This window comes from Barbatula barbatula, assembly GCF_947034865.1.
Source record: "Barbatula barbatula genome assembly, chromosome: 9".
Lineage (NCBI taxonomy): Eukaryota > Metazoa > Chordata > Actinopteri > Cypriniformes > Nemacheilidae > Barbatula > Barbatula barbatula.
Window position 1 is genome coordinate 13,155,599 of NC_136772.1, and position 22,919 is coordinate 13,178,517.

Consider the following 22,919-nt stretch of genomic DNA (forward strand, 5'->3'; position numbering starts at 1 on the left):
TGTGTTTTGGGGGCTGTCTGGGCTTCCTGCCAAAAAGGAACATTTCGACATGCGTGGAGACGACGACCACCTGTGCGATTGTTCCGATTCAGAGACTACAACCAGAGACATTATGAGGAGGGTTAGACGCCTGTATAATACAAAAATAAATACGAGAAATGGCAGATGTAGAAACAGAAGTGAATCATAATTTTGAGTGAATCTTTTAAATGAACCATCATAACAACCATTATAATTTCAATCTGATTGTTCATTTGAAATATTTCAATGAGACCAAAAAAGTTTTGCAGACTTTAGTTCTCCATCTGTCCAGGATCTGATCTACACCTGAGGATGAGTCTTGCCAAGATCCTCTGCATGATCTGACCTTCCTTAAAGGCATTTTTCTACAATAAAAGAAAAATTGACGATTTGAATTTATATCAGTACAGAAACTCCCCGCGCCACAAAACAGCAAAGAAGGGGTGTGGCTTAACATCTCATGCTTAAATGCACCGATGAATTGCAATAAAACGCAGATCTTAAGGGTCAGCGACCCTTTACGTTCATTCTTCAAACACAATCACAAACACACACTCCCACACACCCCTGCTGGTCATCGGCCCCAGATAACCATCTCCCATAATCCCTTCAGAGACTGATGACTTTTTGACCCGTGAGCTCTCTGCCCTTGTATCACTGTGGCAATCAGTCACAACGCAGCTCAGTCCTTATCCTACTGATCGCAACTCTGATACAGCGTTTGATTGACAGCTGAAATGGGAGTGATTTTAAGGACGGGGGTGCTGTGGGGGTTAAAGATAAGATGTGATGAACATGTTGTGAGGGGAACATGAGAAGAAATTAATATGCACAATCTAATCTGGCAGGACTGAGCATCAGATGGGTCGATGCGTCTGCTTTCCGACACAACAAAAAACCCACGTGTCTTCCATTGCTTCAAAACATTATTTTGCTTGGCGTTTTTCTTTTAAAGATTTTTGCTTTTGTCCAGCACTTTGCTCAATCTTTGTACATGAAGGTGTAAAAATAACTTTCCTAGTCCATCTTGTGCGAGCATAGCTTCCAAAGCATACTGAACCGCACAGATGGACGAGTTTGACACATTCGCAGTATGTATAGTGTGCTCCGATTCAAATTTTTTCTCGTGCATGTGCTGTTGTACACAGTCCATGTGGACGGCTCGACTAAACTTTGGGCTTCAGTCATGTTTCATCTGTTTTATTCAATGTTAACTATGTAAATACTTCAAAATGTGCTATTAAAATAAAGTACATAATGAAGATTCACTACATTTTTGTGCTGTCACCGTTTTTTCGAAAAACATAAAGGGAGACTCATAATAGTGATTTATGAAAAACATGAAATATGGAGAAACAAGATTTTAACAAGACAGCAGCGATATTGATGCTTAAAACATTTGCAAAAAAAATTATTCTACTTTTTTTACAGAAAAAAAAAAATTATTCTCTTTTTATACAGAAATATCAGTTATTGAGCGGGTTTAGAAATCAAATAATAATAGATTTTTCCAGAAGTAGCTAAGATTTCACAGAAAATGTCCCTTTGCGAGTAAATTATAAAAGTTAAACTTTAAAAAGTTATAAGTAGTTTTGTACCTTTTCTTGAAATTCTGGTTGCTGTGCTTTTTGAATAATGTAAATGGATGATTGTTATATGAATGATTGTTATAATGTTTATAGTTATGTGTATGGCTTAACAAATTGACAAATTCTTTAACAATACAACATCACAACTCTCTGCATGTGGCAGTCACTGAGTTATTTAAATGCACGTCTTTATTTCTGCTCCACAGGAGTTATTGATTATCAGCATGTGCTTCAGCATGTAATGGCCAAGAAGCCAGTCGGTTAGTCTATTTTCACACTGATCTGTAAAAAGAATTGATCTCTCATGTAACCATCCTGTGTGTGACATTTATGTTATAAGGCAGCTAAAAATGAAAACATGTGCTGTTTTGACGTTACATAATCTGTTCATGTCAAAGGCTCTAATGTAATGTCAGTGTTTAGCTTATACAGTAGACAGACGTGTATTAAGATGTATTAAACGAATAAAAAGAAGACTCAAAACATTTGTGTCCTGAATGAGAATCCTCTTCCTAGCCACATTTTTTCGATTAAACATTATAAATGTCATAAGATTAAACTGTGCTGCTACGCACCTCCTCTGATCACCTGACCGTCAGAGGAAAAGGCCAAATATGGTCATGGCCCAAGCGTCCGTCTGTCTCCTCAGCATGAGAGCATGTGTTTCATAACCCAAAGAAGGTGTCTAGATAATGTCACTGCGAGTGAGGATGTTTGTGCACTAGCTTGTGTATTTTAGTGTGAGGACCGTATGTGTGCGTGGGTGTGCATGTGCGCAAATCCCTCGGTGTGCACATATGTGTGTGTGCCGGGGCTCAGCAGAAACCCAGCGTGGCTGTGTTCTGGAACCTGTTGTTCCCTGCTGTTTCATGCCTGTGGTGGGGAGGGATAAATATATGCTTCCCCTTTTCACTGTCTCTGGCTGTTGCCAATAGAGCAGCCCAACAGAACGTACCCCCTGCCCTGACACCCCTTCCCACACATATACAAACTGTTGCTGTGGAGCCGGTCATAGGCAGAATACGTAGTCAGGAACGTATACCACACAGCCTGGTTATTCTACTGCATGGTCCAGACGTACCTTCTCCTGGGGACTCGGTTATTTATTTTTAACACTAAATATGACACATCAGTGATATGAGCAACATCATTTTATTTCTAATTTGACCCTATCGAATAGATATTTTATATATATATATTTTGTGAAAATTGTTATTCTTTATGCAGTGCATCGTAGAGAGGACAGGAAGCGAAGTGGGAGAGAGAAGGGGTTGGGGCGCGAAAGGACCTCGAGCCGGGAGCCTGCTTTGAACACTTAATTATCTTAACTAAGAATGCTTACATTTTACCATGGGAAAAGGCAAAAAAGAAAACGTTCAGAAAGCTAAACGTTGAAGCTTCTATTCTTAAGCATAACAATCATATTAGTAAAGTAATAAAACTGTACATTTAAAATTTGAAGAGGAGCCGATCTTTAACATTTGTGAGTTAAGACACTTCAAAGCTGTCAAATCCAGTACAAAGTGTGGGAATTAACATGATACGAAGAGAAACAAAACCCCTGTACCCCCTTACCCCCCTACCCCTCTCTGTGTCCCATGACTGCCTCTCATCTTCACACCATTGTTTGTCTGAGAAACCGATTGTCCACCGAGCTGTCATTGTTATTTTAATCAAAAGACAAAGACATCCAGCAGTTTTTCTTTCTTTTCTACAGGGCAATTTGACACCTCTTAATCCAAAACTTCCTCTGGCTGCCCCTCTGGGGGGGGCGGACGGAGAGACCCGGCTCCATTGTGCATTAACGGTCATTAGCACCTGGGCTGCGGGATCCCTGCAGACCAACTCCTGATACCCTGCCATGAACATCACGAGCACTGACTGATGTACAACGCCTCCTGTGTATCACAGACCAATGTGTGCAGATGCCAGCACATCTTCATGGTGTAAAGCGGTTGAAATGTTTAACAACTGTAGTTGACATTCATTTGCATCATTCTGCTGTTTGGCGTGCTCTTGCTTAAACAAAAGATTACAGAATCAATGTCTATTATTTTGAATATACAAAAATCTGAATGCAAAATCTAGAGAAGTAAAACATAACAGATGGATGGGTTCCATAGCAACCATCATTTAAGCAGCATTTGGTGGCACACAGCCGTACAAAATTCATTTTCAAATCTTAAAATACTAAGCAATGCCTTCATTAAAACCCAACAGACTGACAGATGCACTGCCCAGCTCTCCTAAACCAGACGAACAGAGCAATGCAGATGAAATATTTGCTTGAGTAGTGTTTATGTTGTGTTATTGAATGAGAATTAAACATTGAATGATTTGAGAACATATTTCCACTTCGTGGCTTGACCCCTATTACTTCCGTTAGTGTTACTTATTATGCTGCTTTATCTTCTTCTGCCATGAAAGTCAGAGGCAGCCCATAGAACCGTGCAACGTTGTGAAATTACGCACACACTCAGGACAGTCTGAACTGTTACCATGGCAAAGAGTCTCTAACCCAAACTCCATAGCGCCACCAACAGTCCAAACGTCCACCTAATTTTTTGCCTATAACTTTTGAACCGTACATCCTAGATAAAAAATGATTTCCCCCTTTGAACCCTTGGCTCATGCCAATTCAACTGCACTATATGATGCAATTTCCCAACACGAACATGTTACAGTCTTTTAAAATTTTTCGAAAAAACTTCTTTTTCAAACTCTTCCTAGACAGTTTGCCCCGTTTGCACGGAATTTGGTTTGCAGTATCTAGAGACAAAAATATTATTAGAATAGACCCCTTTTGCACCAACGTCACACTTAAGTCACAGCATTAACTGGATGCAAAACAAAGGGAAAATTGGAGGCGGCCAATTCAAACAAGCACAGATTCGGCCACATAAGGAGTTTAAAATATTGCTCTTGTTGTGTTGTTTAGTGCCACAATCGACAGAGTACAGTCTACAATTTGATATTTTAACACATACCTGCTGCCATTACCAAAGAAAAACACTGACCACAGCTGTTAAACACAATAAAACGAGCCGACTGAACAGAAACTTTTTCCTTCATAAAACTCTTTACTTAGATTAAACTACTGTCTTTTGTTGGTGTGGATTGTGATTTGGGTATGTGTCAAAAATATCTCACGTTTGCCAAATCAGAAACTGGGGAAGTTATTTTTTACATATTTATTTTGTTTGTTATACAACTAGCAGTTAACTATCGGCCAGAAACTAAACATAAAGGTAAACTGTTTGTCATCTCTTTTTTTTTGTTCTCCGAAGTGCTTCAGAAAAAGGGACAGGGAACAGTGTGAAGGCTCATGTTATGTGTCAGGTTTGTGTTCAAGTAAATGCATTTGCTAAGATTTGCCACTGTTAGTATATGCAGGCATCTATAGATTTATACGCTCTCAGTTTATCTTTACTATACACGCTTGGTTTCTCAGTCTGGTAGGTTTAGATGTCTGACCACTTAACTGGATGTAATCCTGTCAGTTCGTCCCTGGATCCATTGAGTTAGCGCGTACAGGTGGGCCAGGTTCTTTGTGTAAAGTTAACTTTTTCCCCAAAAATCGCGGTCCAAGACAGTGAGTTTCATGTTAAAATTGTATCTGATTTTGTTCTAGTCACTGTCAATAAGCAAGCAAACTAAACGTGCTACCTAGCATTAGTAATGTGGTCAGGGGGATCTCTCTGCCTCTACCTAAGCTCCACCCACAAAAAAGCGTTGCAATGTTTACTAACAGTAAATGCATCTATATTTTTGATATGTTGAATTATGTCATAAAATGCTGTATTTTAGGAAAGCAATAACGTATCGCTGCGAGACTTGGCATAGTTCATTAAGGTCAAGTTCTGAGAAGACTTGTAAAGTTATAGGCATGCGCCCCTAGTGGTTAAAGTATAAAGACATATATTAAAAAGCTAATGAACAAAATATGAAAATCAACATTATGGTATTCATAATTTGGCATGTCAAAAATATTTCCCTTTGGGCCGTAGTTGGGATTGACCCCGTAATAGCTGCTTGCAGCTATATTTCTTTTTTGTCTCTCTATCCATCAACTTTTTAAAGTCACATCGAGATTGTCCTGAAACTATCATTTAAGATTACAAAACACACCACAGAGAAGAAACCAAGGCCAGGATTGTGTGTCGAATACAGCATCATATTGCAACACTAAGCGCTGTGTTGAAATCAAGGGGCTGAATTACCAACAAATGAAACATTAAGTAGTTAATTCAGCCAGACAGGTTCCATAATTCAGATTGTGTATGAGTCATTAGTGGCTTATTTTTATTCTGCATTAAAAGGCTGTGCTGCCGTGACAATTTCACTCTAATACGTAAACAGTGCGAGGGTGGGTGTCATCCATTTTACATAACATTAGCATTGTACAACACTGTTCCTTTTACAGGTCGCATGAAAATGATATGACTTATTTGTTGCTACCTCTCAAATAACCTTTTCTGACCTTTTCATGTTTTCATGGATCTTGTTAGCAAGAGAGCAAAATATCCATTAATATTCACTTAAGTAACAGCACACAAGCAAGTGTAAGCGGTTATTAAAGCAGTGCCGATATTCAGAACAACAGCACGTTTGTATGCATGTAATATAAAAAGTTCTATAAGCAAAAATGTAATATTGAGACTTTTTCTCCGCTAATTCACAGCAAACTTACATATCACAGGTACATGTCTGCTAAAGATCTGGAATACATCTGCTGTGTAAAAACATCTTACAAAAAGCAGTTTTGCATACATTCTACATAATAATCATCTTCTAGATGTCTGTATGACATCTGATAGGAAATGTCTGACGTTGAGCAAACAATAAAAAATACATATGAAAATGCAGACATCTAATAGACGTCTCCAAGATGTATGTATGTTAGTGATTGGAGTAATCCAAGCAGTAAAAATATTGGCTAACTTTTACACAGATAATACAAACCCAACGGTACATATTGCTTAATATACAGTATTTAACTGGTATGCTTTGGTGAGAAAATAAATGGCATGTACAGTACAACATTGTAAATGTAAAAAGCCCGAAGTCCTTATCCAAGAAAAGCTTATTATTTTCGAGAGTTTTGCTGCCAAAGGCTACACAGGCTTTTTTATAGCATTTCTCAATAGAGCCATCAAGCAAGGGGGCAGAGAACAGAAGAGCTGACTTGAAAGAGATCCACATCAAAGACTGTTGAGAAGGGCTACTGTAAAGTGCACCAGCGGCTCTGAGTGACGCTTTCTTAAGATAAAACATATTTATGGAGCTGTTTTGAATGACCCAAAATGCTGTTCTAGGGTCAGCTGTTATCCTTTCATTGCTAAAAGTCTGATGGAGGCAAATTCTAAACTACAACCGTCTGATTATTTCCCTGCTTCCCTTTCTCGAGCTGAGAACAGAACCCCACACAAACGTCATCCTAATCCATTCTGGTCTCTCAGTCTAACACAATGAATGGAGATAACGGAATATGTTAAACTAAGACAGTCTCCTGCCCTTCGATGGCCTTCTCTTAAGGATAGATGACTGAATTACTTTCAGTCGCTGTGACAGAGATGCGTTACATAACGTTTAATTAAAAAACCCTTTTCAAACCAACTGTACTCCAGCTAGCAAAGAAAGGGAAACAGTCAGCCAGCCATCATTGTACTAGATTTGACATTGACGGAGGCAGCTTTAAGAGATGAATAAGATAAAATTGTGATTCATCAGGTTTTCCTTGGCTGAAAGGAAGTCTCTTTTTAAAGGTTAAACGGCAAAACTTACATTTGAAATAACTTGAACATGAGGACATGAAAACCTGATTCAAAGAGAAAACCTTTCTGTTAGTTTTTGTAAGGTGTGTTTAGACCGGAAGTGTCAAATATATGACACAGTAAGAATGACATCATTTGATCCTGTGACTTGTATCTTGCGTGGTTTTCTGAGGACAAGGAAAGTTTAGTCCTGGTATTTCAGCTTTTTGAAATGCAGAAATATGTCCGGCTCTATAATTCTTATCGGTCATTTGATCAATGTTTGATGAATTATGGCCGTCATGGTGAATAGAAAACGTGCATATACTTTCTGTTTAAGTAAATGTTATACAGCAACAGCATAAATAACATTATTTGCACTCAGTTTTGACTTTCATGAATAAATTTAAGTATTTTTTTTTACATTTTATGTTAAATTGCTGTATTTCTATAATACATTTCAAATGTAATCTTTCCGCTGTCTTCATAAGTTCATCAACAAACGTTTTTTCTTACCTGCTGTTGAATTTCTCTGGATGTTTCTCTCTCATCAAGTGAAAGCGATGTGCGATGGATGCGTCCTTCAGAAAACAAGAAACACAGGTTTAAACTTTACTTCACTAAACATTAAAAAACAGTATTAAATATTAGTATTAAGCATTTTATATGCGATTAATTGCACCCAGAATAAAACATGTTTATATAATTTACAGTATATCTGTGTACTGTGCATATTAACATTGCATTTATAAACACATACACATTTGCATATTTAGGAAATATTTACACGTATTTATTTATATTAACCATTAATTTAAATTATAAATGTAAACATTTTTAGATTTGAGATTTTATATAAATGTATATTTTATTTTATGTTAATATTCACTTATTTTATAATTTTATGGTGTAATAATTGTTTAATTATATAAACAATTTTTTGAATGCGTCTATCACATTTAAAGAAACCCTAAGGTACATTGTTATCTAGCATTTGAGCTTGGTCTCAATTGAAAATATTGGAGAGAAAAGTTTAGCCAAGTAAAGGTTCTACGCAATTTCCTTAGCTTGTTATCAGTAATAATCTGGCATGATTATTATTTGCGAATGTGTACCGGCGGGGCAGACCACGGACGTGTGTATGCGCAGTAACGTTTGTTTATGCTGTTGCTATGAAACTTTCTATATTAATATGAAATAAGTATGAAGTCTAAAGCTTATGAGCTACAGGTTTTTGACAGTATGCACAGACAGAATGCACGTGTTGATTCTGGAAGAAGCGGTACCCTGACGATACTGCATAGAAATTCTTTGTAAAGCTGTTCAATGTTAACAGTGGGAAGTTCTTTGAAATCCACCTTACAGTGGCATATTGAGAGGCCGGCCACATTTCAAATCAATTTTCAGGGTAATTTACTCTCATGTACAATATGGCCTGAAATTAAAATATGCTCAGGTATTAAACAGTCTACTGTTATTATTGGAGGGGGAAGGGGTGAGGGCCACCATCTCTGCGGCACTAGCTGGAGGTTAAGATAATCGTGCAGATAGGCCTTTCAGACAAAGTAGAAAATTCTATAAATGGGTCCACAGCACTCGAGTGCTTGAAAAAATACAGTGAAGCAGGATGAACAAATGATGGCATCAGAAGGATAAAGGCTTTCCAGGAATGACCGAGTGTAGGAAAGAGAAATGAACAAAACAAGACAAGTGACAAAGCTTTTACAGCAGCACTGTGCACCCTATCAAACACATACTTGATTGTTACCATGAATTACACACTTTCAAGGGTTTTCCGCTAAATCCATCGACTGTTACACTTATTCCTTGAAGTCCTCTTGTCAGCTAAAAAACAAAGGCTGGGGGCTATTAAAGTGCCTTAAATATAAAACAAATACATTCCAGGAGAAAAGTATTCCACAATTCCTACCAGCAAGAAGAATTGTTTAAGCTTAATGGTAATTTCTTTAAAATGAGATTAACGTAATCAATTGTAACAAATATATTACATTATCATTAAGAGATTCTGCCTTTACAGCGCCAACCCGAAGAGCGCTGCCAGTGAAGCAGCCTTGATTAAAATCAAAGCAACAGCGGCATAACAGAAAAGCTAATTGATGAATCAGGTCTGCAGCCGCAACTGATGATTTCTATATTTACACATGCACACATAAAGACAGTAGAGCTCAAAGCCACCACATCCTTCATCAGGCCCAGACCCCAGCGCATGCATGTAACACCTGTCTCTGAATTTCTCTGTGTAATGCTCACCGTATCACAGGCTCAGACAGGGAGGAAGCGTGCAAGGGTGAGATAGCTAATGTTTGATAGCTGCTGGCACACGAACAAGCCGCGAGCAGACGATGCTCCGTTAGCACCTGTGCTGGCTTCCTGCCCATGCTCACAGGTGCCCTAGCGGTCACATGGGAGAGGATACAGGAAGTGTGTGTGTGAGGGATTAATGAAAGGGCGGTGGACTCATCATATGTACACTTCAACTATGAGAGACAGAATAAGAAAATAAGAAAAAAGAATCCAGAAAATCACATCTATTTGCAAATTATGGTGGAAAATAATTGTAGGTCACCTACAAAAAAGCAAGATTTCTGCCTCTCACAGACCTGTAACGTCTTTTTTAAGAGGCTCCTCTGTCCTCCACTCGTTATCAGTATAAAAGACACCTGTCCGCAACCTCAAACAGTCAGACTCCAAACTCCTCCATGGCCAAGACAAAAGAGCTGTTAAAGGACACCAGAAACAAAATAGCAGACCTGCACCAGGCTGGGAGGACTGACTCTGCAATAGAGGTCTTCTCGGGTCCAAAGATCTTTACCCGACCTGAAATGACCCGAATCACTTTTTACCCGAACCCGAGACAGACCCGATAACGTTTTTATTTTAAAGCCCCGACCCGAGACAGACCCGATAACGTTAGACCCGAGTCCGACCCATCGTATATGTTTTTTAACGTGTATTAATGAAATTGATATGGCAATGAACACGTTGATCCTCTTGTTTTGCTCTGGCAAATTGCGCAAACTGAGGCTAAATGGGTTGTGAATCAAATCTAAATAAGTGACGACATGGCAACCACTCGCGCGAACATTCCGTCTCAACAATGTGTCCCAAACCGCGTAGTACTGAAATGTGCGCGTCTTTTAATATCTACTTCTGGTCGCCTGGTGGAAGTATGTTTTTCCTGAATACGATGGTAACTAAATCGAGTGCAAACCCCTGCAGCGTTGGAAACTTCGGGATTTCAATTCTAAGGTGATTTCAGATCACCGCGACTTTCGGAAGATTTGCGTGGCTTTCAACCGATCGGCTGAGGGTTGGAGGAGAGTTGGTAACTACACGCACACACACAAGCGACGCGCTGTTATTGTACAGGATAGTTCGTATCCTCGGGTCAATTAAGCAAAACAATTTTTACTTTATATTACCCGAGACCCGAAGACACTAATAATATACCCGACCCGTGTCCGAAGCTCCCGTGAATCTTTTAGACCCGAACCCGCTCGGGTCTCGGGCCGGACCTCGGGTTTTCGGATCTAAGTGGACCCGTGAAGACCTCTACTCTGCAATATGTAAGCAGCTTAGTGTGAAGAAATCAACTGTGGCAGCAATTATTAGAAACTGAAAATCTCCCTCTATCTGCGGCTCCACGCAAGATCTCACCCCGTGGGGTCATAATGATCACAAGAACGGTGAGCAAAAATCCCTGAACCACACGTGGGGACCTAGTGAATGACCTGCAGAGAGCTGGGACCAAAGTAACAAAGGCTCCCATCAGTAACACACTACGCCGCCAGGAACTCAAATCCTGCAGTCCCCTGCTTAAGCCAGTACATGTCCGGGCCCGTCTGGAGACCATTTGGATGATCCAGAAGAGGATTGGGAGAATGTCATATGGTCAGATGAAACTAAAATAGGACCTTTTGCTAAAAACTTAACTTGTCACGTTTGGAGTAGAAAGAATGCTGAGTTGCATTCAAAGAACACCATACCTACTGCGAAACATGGGGTGGAAACATCATGCTTTGGGGCTGTTTTTCTGCAAAGGGACCAGCACGACTGATCGGTGTAAAGAAAAGACTGAATGGGGCCATGTATGGTGAGATTTTGAGTAAAAACCTCCTTCCATCATCAAGATGAAACGATGAAAGATGAAACGTGGCTGTGTCTTTCAGCATGACAATGATCACAAACACACCTCCCAGGCAACGATGGAGTGGCTTCGTGAGAAGCATTTCAAGGTCCTGGAGTGGCCTAGCCAGTCTCCCGATCTCAACCCCATAGAGTTAAAAATCTGTGTTGCCCAGCGACAGCCCCAAAACATCACTGCTCTAGAGGAGATCTGCATGAAGGAATGGACCAAACTACCAGAAACAGTGTGTAAAAACCTTGTGGAGACTTACAGAAAACGTTTGATCAAAACCCTCTGTCATTGCCAACAAAGGGTATATAATAAGTATTGAGATTAACTTTTGTTATGGACCAAATACCATTACCAAATACCATTTTCCACCATAATTTGCAAATAATTTTTTTAAGAATCAGACAATGTGATTTTCTGGATTTTTCTTCTCATTCTGTGTCTCATAGTTGAAGTGTCCCTATGATGAAAATTACAGGCCTCTCTCATCTTTTTAAGTGTGAGAACCAGCAGAATTGGTGGCTGACTAAATACTTTTTTGCCCCACTGTACATACATACAGAAATTATTTACATCTATTTATTTACATTTACAGATATGTAAATTATATCTAACTGTTTATTAATTTGTATTTATATTTTTTTCTTAAATGCAATATATGCATGTACTGTATGGGTATGATTTTAAAAATACAAAAATATGTCATAGCTGTCCATCGTTTCCGATGATGACGCTTGCTTCGGGGTTGGGGAGGGGATCAACGACATTGCGTCTCGCGGCTCTCTGCTGTTGGTCTTTGTCGTGGATTTGTGAAACTACAGGTAACCTGCCAGGCTGATCTGTCCTGTGCCTGAGCTTCAAGCTGCATGGGACTGATGTTGGAATACTTTAAAGTCCCTTGGTGTAGTCCTTATAGCGCTTTTTTTTGTCCGCCAGCAGCTCGTTTGACGCCTTGTAGTTGGCGGGGCAGGCGGTGGTCCGGCATATGGATGGTATGCCCTATCCATTGTAGGTGTTTCTTAGCCACTGCGGCTTCCATGCAGATAGAATTGGTGCTCTGTAGGATTTCCGCATGTTGGACTCGGTCCATCCAGGAGAGGCCGAGGATCTTCTGAAGGCAGCGGATGTGGAAGGATTGCAAGAGGGTGATGTGTCGGCTGTATGGAGTCCATGTTTCCGCCCCATAAAGCAGGGTGGAGACACACACAGCATTATAAACAGCAACCTTGGTGCTGACCCTCAGATTTCGATTTTCAAAAACCCTACTACGAAGGCGACCGAATGATGAAGAGGCTTTTTTGATACGGGTATGTATTTCCATATCAAGGGAGCAGCAAGAGGACAGAGTTGAACCTGGTGAACTGATCTACATTTTTAAGTGGAATGCCGTTTATATGGAAGCTGGGGGGTGAAGAGGTTTGAGAGAAGACTCGGGAAATAACTTCAGTTTTTTTTAATGTTAACCTGAAGACCAAAGAATTGGTAGAAACAGGTTATGGAAACTTTCCCCAAGTTTGGAAAGTTGTTTCCAGAGCATCTCCCGATTGATAGTGTCAATCCGGGATCTCTTTGAGGTTATCAGCGAGGAGCTGTCGAAGGAGGTCTCGTGAAGTGGGGCTCATCTACTGAGTTCTGAGCAATTTTTTTTCTGTTTTGGAGCTGTCCTCTGACCACGGGGTCTAATACTCATGAGGAGTTTCGATCTGACCATACGGTGGTCAGTCCAACACTCTGCTCCGCGCATGACTCGAGTGGAGAGGACATCTTTCCGGTCATTTTGACGGACTATTACGTAGTCAAGGAGGTGCCAATGTTTTGAGCGTGGGTGCTGCCAGGTGGTTTTGAATCTGTTCTTCATCTGAAATATGGTGTTGGTAATGACCAGTTGGTGTTCTGCACAGAGAGAAAGGAGCCGGAGGCCGTTGTCATTCATCTTTCCAACTCTGTGCCGGCCAATTACTTTTTCAATATATACGCATATGGATAACATCCAGATACAAGCGTTTAATTTCAGGTCAAAATACTATGTGACGTTTTTCTCTTTATCTTGATATTTTTGGATTCTAAGAAAAGTCCATACAGGTGTTTTACAAATGTGTGGAATGGAAAAGGACAGAACGTAGTGCACATCAGGAATGACAGCATGTGAATGACGGGCGATGACTGAATACCATGAGACAGAGCGCTGCATGACACTTCATACACCTCAAAATACACCGCTCCTGTCAACTTACATTTTCATGGACTTTTATGAACCAAGACATTAATGCTTCATGTCAAAATTTGACACCAACAAACAAACCTCAAAAGAGAAGAAAACAAAGTCAAGATCTAACAGTACCATAATATCACCATAATCCCCTGAGACACAGTTTCTGTTTAGTTTCTCAGCCTCTTATTTGTTATGTTAAATAGTTTAGCTAACCAGATACAAATGTCCTCCAGGGCATTCAGTGATGTATAAAGTAACCAAAAGCTATACTTGACCGAAAATTACTTTGGTAGAAGTGAAAGTAGCCTTTGAGAATATGACTTGAGTAAAAGTCTTATAAATATAAATATCATACTTAAGTAAAAGTATACATTTTGTTCAGGAAATGTAGTGGAGTAAAAGTAAAAGTCTGCAGAAATATGAAGACTCAAGTAAAGCACAGATACTCCCAAAAAATACTGTACATAAGTACTTTTACTTTGTTACATTACAACACTGAGGGCATTATTATGATTTATTCCAAACTGTGCGCTATGGGAGAACAGGGACACCATGTCCTCCACTAGGACATATCCTGTCCCTATGGCATGAAACTGTGGGCTTAACTGTTCTTGGCATTCTCTCTTCGATACCAGGCTAAAGGTTGTACATGATCTTAGAGTTTGTGTCATTTATAGATCAAATAACAAACTTATTGAACATGAAAAATATTGAAAAATATTTGAGCTGTCCATGCAATTTGATAAAAGATAGCAATGAACATGTAAGATAGGACTAGCATGATGTCAGATCTTCACTACTATTGGCTGTCGACAGAATCAACAATAAAATATCATAAAATTTACATTAAAAAGAATGAATAATGCTACCCTCAAAAATGTTTTTTGTCTTTTATGTAATTATCTTATGTTGTTTGTTTTTTATATTTATTTTTGGAAAGTGACTCTTGTGATAGTTCACCCAAAAATGAAAATTCTGTCATCATTTACTCACCCTCTTGTCATTTCAAACCTTTATGACTTTCTTTCCTCTGCAGAACACAAAAAAAAAGATATGTTGAAGAACGTTGGTAACCGAACAGCACTGGCCAGTTAACAGTATTCTTCAAAATATCTTCTTTTGTGTTTTGCAGAAGAAAGAAAGTCATACAGGTTTGAAATGACTAGAAGGCAAGTAAACAAATCTGTCTCATGTACATTCTCTGGATCTGTTCCACATGGTGGAATGATCTGCCCGTTGCTACAAGATCAGCAGATTCTGTAGCCATCTTTAAAGGGGTCATATCACATGGCTAAAACAAATGTATACATGATTTAAGGTTTAAAAACGCTGTATTTTCCACATACTGTACATGTTTGTATCTCCTCTTTGCCCCGCCTCTCTGAAACGCACAGATTTTTTACAAAACTCATCGCTCTGAAAAGCGAGGTGTGCTATGATTGGCCAGTTAACCAGTGGGCAGTGATTGGTCGAGTACTGCAAGCCAGTGACGGAAAAGTAACGCCTCTTACCATATTAGGAACATCAGGTTCCAAAGCAATTGGACTGACAGGTACCACCACCTTACTTGTGTATGCATTTGGGCGGTCTTAGTCAAATCATACCATGAACTGTTGTAGATTTGTGGGGGTGTGGTTACACAAGGCGTTTCAGGCAGGACTGGGTGAGCATATGCTTTTAGATAGAATGCATATTTTGTTCCGACAGTTTAATTTCTACAATTTTACGTGTCTAATACATGCATGGGCAACTTATAACACACCAAACCACATCGGCTGAAAACACGTATCTTCTGTCAGCACCTGAGCCATTAGTTCTGACTTCTAATTAGAAGAAAGACTTCTACTTTTTCTATCTTAAAAAAATAACACTTTCTTTGTGTAAGTAACAAGCTCTCCCCAACGGTCAGCCACCGCCCTCCATCAGCACCTTCTCCCGGAATTTTGACTCTCACAAACTACATTGCCCATCATCCTTTGCACCTGCCATAATTGCACCTGCAACTGTTACTCATCCCATGGACACTATTTGTTCCCTTGCTTGTGTTTAGTTTGTTGGCAGATCCAGTTGTATTTTGGTACAGGTCTGCTGCCAACTCTTTGTTCTCCCATGGTTCCTGCTCATATAGTAACTTTGTGGATGTTACCTGTTTGTCGTGTGGATCACCTACCCTTGTGGAAAATACCTTTTTGCCTTGGATTTTTATTAAAACTTCATCACAAAGTCTTGTTGTGGCATCGTCCTTCTGTCCTGTGTGTGGTGTTACAGTAAGTCGCTTAGGATAAAAGTGTGTGCTAATTTACTAAATGTAAATGATGACAGATTGTCATTTTTGGGTGAACTATCACTTTAAAGCAAATTTTAAATATGTATATCATCACATTAACATATATATCGCTAATATGGTTTTAATTAAATAACACATTGGTTATTTTCCAGTACTGATATACAGTGACACCCTCAATTCAAGTTGTAACTTCTGTATGTAAATGATAAAAAACTTAATAGTTCTGTTCCTTGACATAAATAAACTACTAATGTAAATGAAAATAAAAGGACAATTTAAATAAAAGGAATCAAGAAAGCTTAATCATAAGAGAGAATCTCTTAGTAGTAGTATAAGCACTATATATATATATATATATATATATATATATATATATAACTTTATGTGCACACAGGTCAGATATTGGCAGACCAACCAATAGGATTAAACATATCGCAAAAAAAGTCGCAACAGCTCTACAACACGTCACATTTTGTAGTATTGTAATATTTTTAGTATTGAAAAACATGTGCATCTTGAATGCACTTTTAGTGGTTTGTATTTAGGAAAAATTCATTTGGTCCACACAATTTGCACAACTCTGTCCTCCTGAGAGAATGTCTATCGACAGGGTGAAGAGGTGAGGAATATAAAGTGAGGTGATATTCAGGCCGCTGTGACTGGTGTGTCCACACAGGGTTATTGTAGCGTGCTACCTGAGTCAGCGCCCATCTGTGCTCCTGTCATCCCGGCAGGGAGCAGGTGCACACGGGAGTCGTAAGGCCGTCCACATAAGTGTGAGCGTGAATCATGTGAATGCTGTATGTATGAATGTTTAAAACGCGTATGTGCGGTGAACAAGCGTTGTTTTCCTTCTATCTTTAAGACTGGCCAGGTGTCACTCAGCACGGCCATTCATTATGGTGGTAACCTGGCCTGATATTGGCAGGCAAATACTTCCTGTCACTGATACTTCCCCTGACCTTCAGTCTGTGCCAGTACTATAACCCTCGAAACCCACAAATACACACACGTACAAAGGCTGACAGCTTCAAAAATAAACACTCTTATCACACAGATAGGATTTAAAGATCGAACAAATCGCTCGTTTTTCCGTGACCCATAGAACCGGTGTGACCGTTGCATCCTTTCACACCAAAATCCATGTCATGCAACTACATTGGGTCATACGGGTTTGGAATGACATAAGTAAATAATGAAGATCTTTCTTTTCGCATGAACTTTCCCTTTAAATTTTTTTTAAGATATAAGGCGGACAGCATGACTTTGGACAAAGCCAATACCAGCAGTGTTGTAAACACACTTATCTTTGTCATTGGAGATGAAGGTGTGGAATGACACCGCACCAGCGAGAACATGATGGAAGCGGAGCAGGCGTCTCCCTGGGGAGGGTGGGGGGTTAACGCAGATAAGTTGTTGATGTCAAGTGAGGTGGTTAGATTTCAGCTCTCAGGCCTGGGGGAGATGCTACTGCTGGAGCTTAACATGGTGAGGTGTCTTTAAATACTGCTGACGAGGTGTCTTTGCTGGCTTCAATTCCCCACAAGAGATTCTTTCCAGGGTGAACCCGATCGTAAGATCAGCATGATGATGTCTCAGAAATCAGACTTACATTGGTGCCCAACACTGCTCACCAATCACCATCAGCTGAGGGTTCATGCAAAAAGGCATATCATACCTATAATATCTAGTGCAGGGGTCTTCAACTACATTTCCTTGAGGGACAGATTCTAAAAGTATAAATGGGATGCAGGCCATTATAACGTTGCAAATAAAATACGCTTTCTGGGTAGACTGATCAAATCGTAATGAATGTAGCAGCGTTTTGGAGTTTCAAGATGTGGCGTCTCAGGGCGTGTATTTCTTAAAGCACATCGCTCTTAAAAGTCTCTCCACTTATTTGAAATGTGAAGGCGGGCCAGGTAAAGATGATGGGCGAGCCGCCAGTTCACTAGCCCTGATCTAGTGGTTTGCCTATAGCAAGCCGCCCAGGCACTCATTTATATTTCTTCTATTAAAAAAACTATTTGCTTTTGTCAAAATACAATGCAATTTCTGAAAGAAGATAAATGCTGTTTTGGGTCTAGAGATGGTGAAGGCATAAAGTTGCAAATACCCAATTCAGTTCATTTTATTAAGTATACTTAAGTAAAGTTCAAGTATATTTCTGTATACTTTTTGGGTAACTCTTTAGTATGGGGACCAATTCTCACCATTAACAAGTTGCTTATTAGCATGCAAATTATTCAAATATTGTCTGTGCTTATAGAGCACATATTCTGCAAGATGATGCACAAGAAAACTCGCCTGCGCACTGTGAGAAGATCCGAAGCTTGCACAGGCAAAAATTTTGTTATCTTTGAGGTCTTGTGCTTAAACGGACAAATTCACACACACACAGTAGGTCAACATGCCTCTTTTGTCGAGTATCTTAACAAACATAGTAGGTTAAGTCTTAAGTGAATTGAAGAAACACACGAAAAACAACGCATGTGTACAGTATCAGTGTACTCGTTCCCTATCGATACTTCACTCGTACTGCGTAGCAGGACGCTATGGGGAAAACTCATTTTTCTCCGATGACTAAAGCAATCCAATAGCGCAGTGAAAACTGCACGGTGATTGGTTGGAAAAAAGTAAAACTTTAAACCAATCGTAGCGGAGCTGCCGGACCAATGGCGATGGCACCCGCCAGAATGGGCGGGGCTTATGGCTATATAAGCAGACGCATCGCCGTAGAGTCCTCAGATCTCTTCTCGTTCAGCGACGACTTGATCTTCGCTTCCCGAGACTGACTGCTTCGCCGTCGAGAGAGCACCTGCAGCGGATTCGACCTCCTGCTCAGCGGCTTCGCTTCCGGCAGATTCTGTTGGCTGCTTCGCTAGCGAGCGGTTTCGCTACTCAGCACGGTCTTTTCCCTGCCGCTATCCGGCGACGCTAAAAGTGAAATTTCTAAAGAGCAGTGTTTTCGTGCAGTTTTCACTGCGCTACAAATGCCGCGTCGTCCCTGTCACTCGTGTGGGGTCTTCCTGCACGCCGCTGATGGGCACGACAAGTGCGTCTCATGCTTGGGTCTCTCCCACGCTGAGAACACGCTCAAAGAGACGGAATGCTCTCACTGCGAGAGTATGAGTCTCTCCTCTCTGCGCTCGCGGATAACTTTCTTTTCAGAGAGTGACTCCGCCCCTCGATCCCCCCCGCCTCTGCCCGAACAGGCCACTGTGCGAATGAAGCAGCGGGGTAGAGGAACTAAGCGCTCGGGGAAGCGCGAGCTCACGCCCGCTCGGCGTGCCTCGCCTTCTCCAGAGAGAGAGCCTTCCCCGGTTTGCTTCACCCAAACAGATCAGCGTCCACTGGCGGCCGCCAGTGACATGATCTCGTTCGGTGGAAATGAACTCGAGGATGACGACACCATGTCGTTAGCGGCTTCGGACGGGGAGGAGTTAGCGGCTCAGTAGATGACCCCGCCCCCTCTCCGTCTCCGGAACCCAGCGGACACGGGCCAAGTGCGGACTCCGAGCTCTTCCGGGTCCTCACAAAGGCAGTCAACGAGCTGGGTTTAGAGTGGTCTCCCCCAGAGGAACCCGCTCGCAGCCGCCTGGACGAATGGTTCTTGCCGGGACGCCGTCAGGCCCCTCGTCAAAGAACTTCACCGTTCTTTCCAGAAGTTCACGGCGAACTCACCAAGTCATGGCGCGCCCCCTACTCGGCCCGTCTTCGACCTTCTTCCTCATCCGCTCTCACCTCCGTGGACGGCGCAGAGGAAAAAGGGTATGAGAAACTGTGTCCGCCCACCACCATCGGATGGAGGGCAAAGGCATCTCATCCCTCTAAGCCGTGCAGAACCACCTCGGCCCTCGCCGGACGCGCATTCTCGTCCTCCGGCCAGGCGGCTTCGGCACTACACTCCATGGCAGTGCTCCAGGTGTACCAGGCCAAGCTCCTCCAAGGAATGGATGAGTCCGACCCTGACCCTGCGCTCTTCAGAGAGCTACGGAGCGCAACGGATCTTGCTCTATGCGCCACCACGGCCACGGCCCAGGCGATAGGAAGATCCATGGCCAGCCTAGTAGTGCTTGAGCGCCATCTGTGGCTGACGCTTACGGAGATTCATGGCTGCGCAGCTGTCTTCGCAGGCCATGAAACACTTTCTGCAGAAAAGACCCGGATCTAGACCGGTGGCGATCCACCCCAAGCCAGCTCCGACGCAACAGCCGGTAAGAACCCCTGCTGCTCAGAAGGCTCCGGGAGCTGACGGCCGTCAAAGCTCCCGATCGGGACGGCGCTACCCGCATCCCCCATGACAGGGTCCCCAGCCTAAGATCACGCTGGACCCTGTGCCTCAGGCCCCCTCCTGAGACCGATGCAAGGAAGAGGAAGGCTACAGGGCCCGCTCCAGCTGGCCCTCCTTCAAAGACCGCTCTTATGTCTGCCCAGTCACCCCGTTCAGTTCCGGGTGCCGGCAAAATATTGATAATGTGCAAGGCTGTAAGTGCGGGGCCTGTTCCAATGCCCACACAACATACTGCAAGATGTTTAATAAAACACAAACATTGTCAAAAAAAGAGCAATCTTCCTCTTCCATTGTCCTTGGGAGCCAAGCCCCCAAAAGGCGGCGTACCTCCCCAATGCACCCAACCACTTGCCACCCGGGCCAAGGCCTGGCGAGCCATCCCCGGTGTGTCAGATTGGGTTCTGGATATAATATCACGAGGATATTCACTCCAGTTTGCTCGTCGACCCCCGTGCTTCCGCGGGTCATCCCCACCCGAGTACAGAACTCAAATTCACACGTTCTGCGCACGGAGTTGAGGAACTTACTGGACAAAGGAGCCATAGAAATGGTTTCTCCAGACCAAATCTAGTCAGGCTTCTACAGCCGATACTTCCTCATACCAAAGAAGGACGGAGGCCTCCGCCCCATCCTCGATCTCAGACATCTGAATCGCGCCCTTATGAAACGGCGCTTCAGAATGATCACGATGAAGCAGATCCTCTCGCAAATACGCCCAGAGGACTGGTTCTTCTCTCTGGACCTGGAAGAAGCATACTTCCAAATTCAGATAGCCCCCCGTCACAGACGATTCTTGAGATTCGCCTATGAGGGGGTTGCATATCAGTACATGGTCCTTCCATTCGGACTCTCTCTAGCTCCCCGCACTTTCACAAAGTGCATGGATTTTTTCTTTCTTTCTCTTTCCCCTCTCAGACAGAAGGGAATCCGCATTCTGAACTACCTCGACGACTGGCTTGTTCTAGCCCAGTCGGAGGACGAGCTACGGTCCCACAGATCCCTCCTCCTCAGCCATCTAGAATGCCTGGGACTCAGGATTAATCTTGCCAAGAGTGCACTGTCCCCCAGCCAACGTTTATCGTTCCTGGGGGCAGTCCTTCGACTCAAATCGCATGACTGCCAGAATATCGCCAGAGCGAGCTCTGGCTATTCGACGGCTTGCGGCCTCATTCACACCCGGGGTTTCACGCCCCCTCAGGGTTTTTCAGAAAATGCTGGGCCTTATGGCCTCTGAATCTCAGGTGCTGAGTCTGGGCATCCTCCGGATGCGCCCCCTCCAGTACTGGCTGAAGCCCAGAGTTCCTCCATACGCTTGGCGTTTTGGACGTCTACGTGTTTTGGTGAACCAAGCCTGCGTAACCGCCCTAGCCTCGTGGAAAGATCCCCTTTGGCTAGAGCAGGGTATGCCCCTGGGCTCCATGTCCAGCCGGAAAGTGGTCACGACAGACGCATACAACACGGGTTGGGGGGCTCTGTGCGACGGCGAACCTGCCTTCGGCCTCTGGTCGAACCAGGAATGAAGCCTCCACTTGAAATGCAGGCCGGTGCTAAAGGATTGCCACGTCTTAGACAGCATGACGGTGGTATCAGACAGCATGACGGTGGTTTCTTTCATAAATCACCAGGGAGGCCTCTCCTCAAGACGCCTTTTTTGCCTGGTATTACACCTCTTGGAATGGGCCCAGTCCAATCTGCGCTCACTGAGGGCAACTCACGTTCCAGGCAGACTGAACCGGGGGGCAGATATGCTATCTCGGAGCAACGTTCCTTCAGACGAATGGACGCTCCACCCCATGTCGGTTCAGCGAATCTGGCAAATCTTCGGCAAGGCAGAAGTCGACCTTTTCGCCTCAGAAGACAATACTCATTGCCCAACGTACTTTTCGAAGGGCAGGGATGCCTTGGCCCACACTTGGCCCAACCGGCTCCTCTATGCTTTTCCACCGATCGCGCTCTTACAGCAGACGATCAGGAAAATCAGGGATCAAGCGCACCGAGTGCTATTGGTAGCCCCTCTGTGGACAAACCAGCCTTGGGTCGCAGATCTCTCTCAGCTGCTAGTAGCAGCCCCGTGGCCCATTCCCCTGAGGCGGGACCTCCTCTCTCAGGCAGGGAACATGATATGGCACCCCCAGCCAGAGCTGTGGGCTCTACACCTTTGGCCTCTCTACGGGAGCCTATGGACCTCCCCGAGAGCGTCCTGAACACCATATCCCAGGCTAGAGCCCCGTCCACTAGACGTATCTATGCCCTCAAATGGTCTGTCTTCGCCTCCTGGTGTACACCACGCGGCACAGACCCGCTGTCCTGTGACATATCGCTGATACTGTCATTCTTGCAAGAGTTGTTGGATAACGGCCGTGCCCCTTCCACGCTCAAAGTCTATGTGGCAGCTATTTCAGCCTCACATACCCACATCAAAGGAAAAGGAGTGGGCAAAGACCTCATCGTTCGTTTCTTGAAATGCTACAGGCGGCTACACCCCCCTCGCCCTCTTACAGTTCCCACTTGGGATCTGCCCACGGTCCTGAGGGCTCTAAAGAGCCCTCCCTTTGAGCCTCTGCTATCTGTGGACCTCCGTTCCTTAACACTCAAGACAGCTCTGCT

The 22,919-nt window shown here is 42.8% G+C and overlaps 1 protein-coding gene across 3 annotated transcripts in view; it reads right to left on the reverse strand.

Annotated features, from left to right (window-relative positions):
• The window catches only part of dgkg (diacylglycerol kinase, gamma), a 102,737-nt gene that overhangs the window by 21,462 nt on the left and 58,356 nt on the right, over positions 1-22,919 (reverse strand). For all 3 annotated transcript variants that reach the window (XM_079463730.1, XM_079463731.1, XM_079463729.1), the window contains one exon: positions 7,880-7,944. In XM_079463730.1, the coding sequence (XP_079319856.1) occupies positions 7,880-7,944 (65 nt within the window). The remainder of the gene's footprint in view (positions 1-7,879; positions 7,945-22,919) is intronic.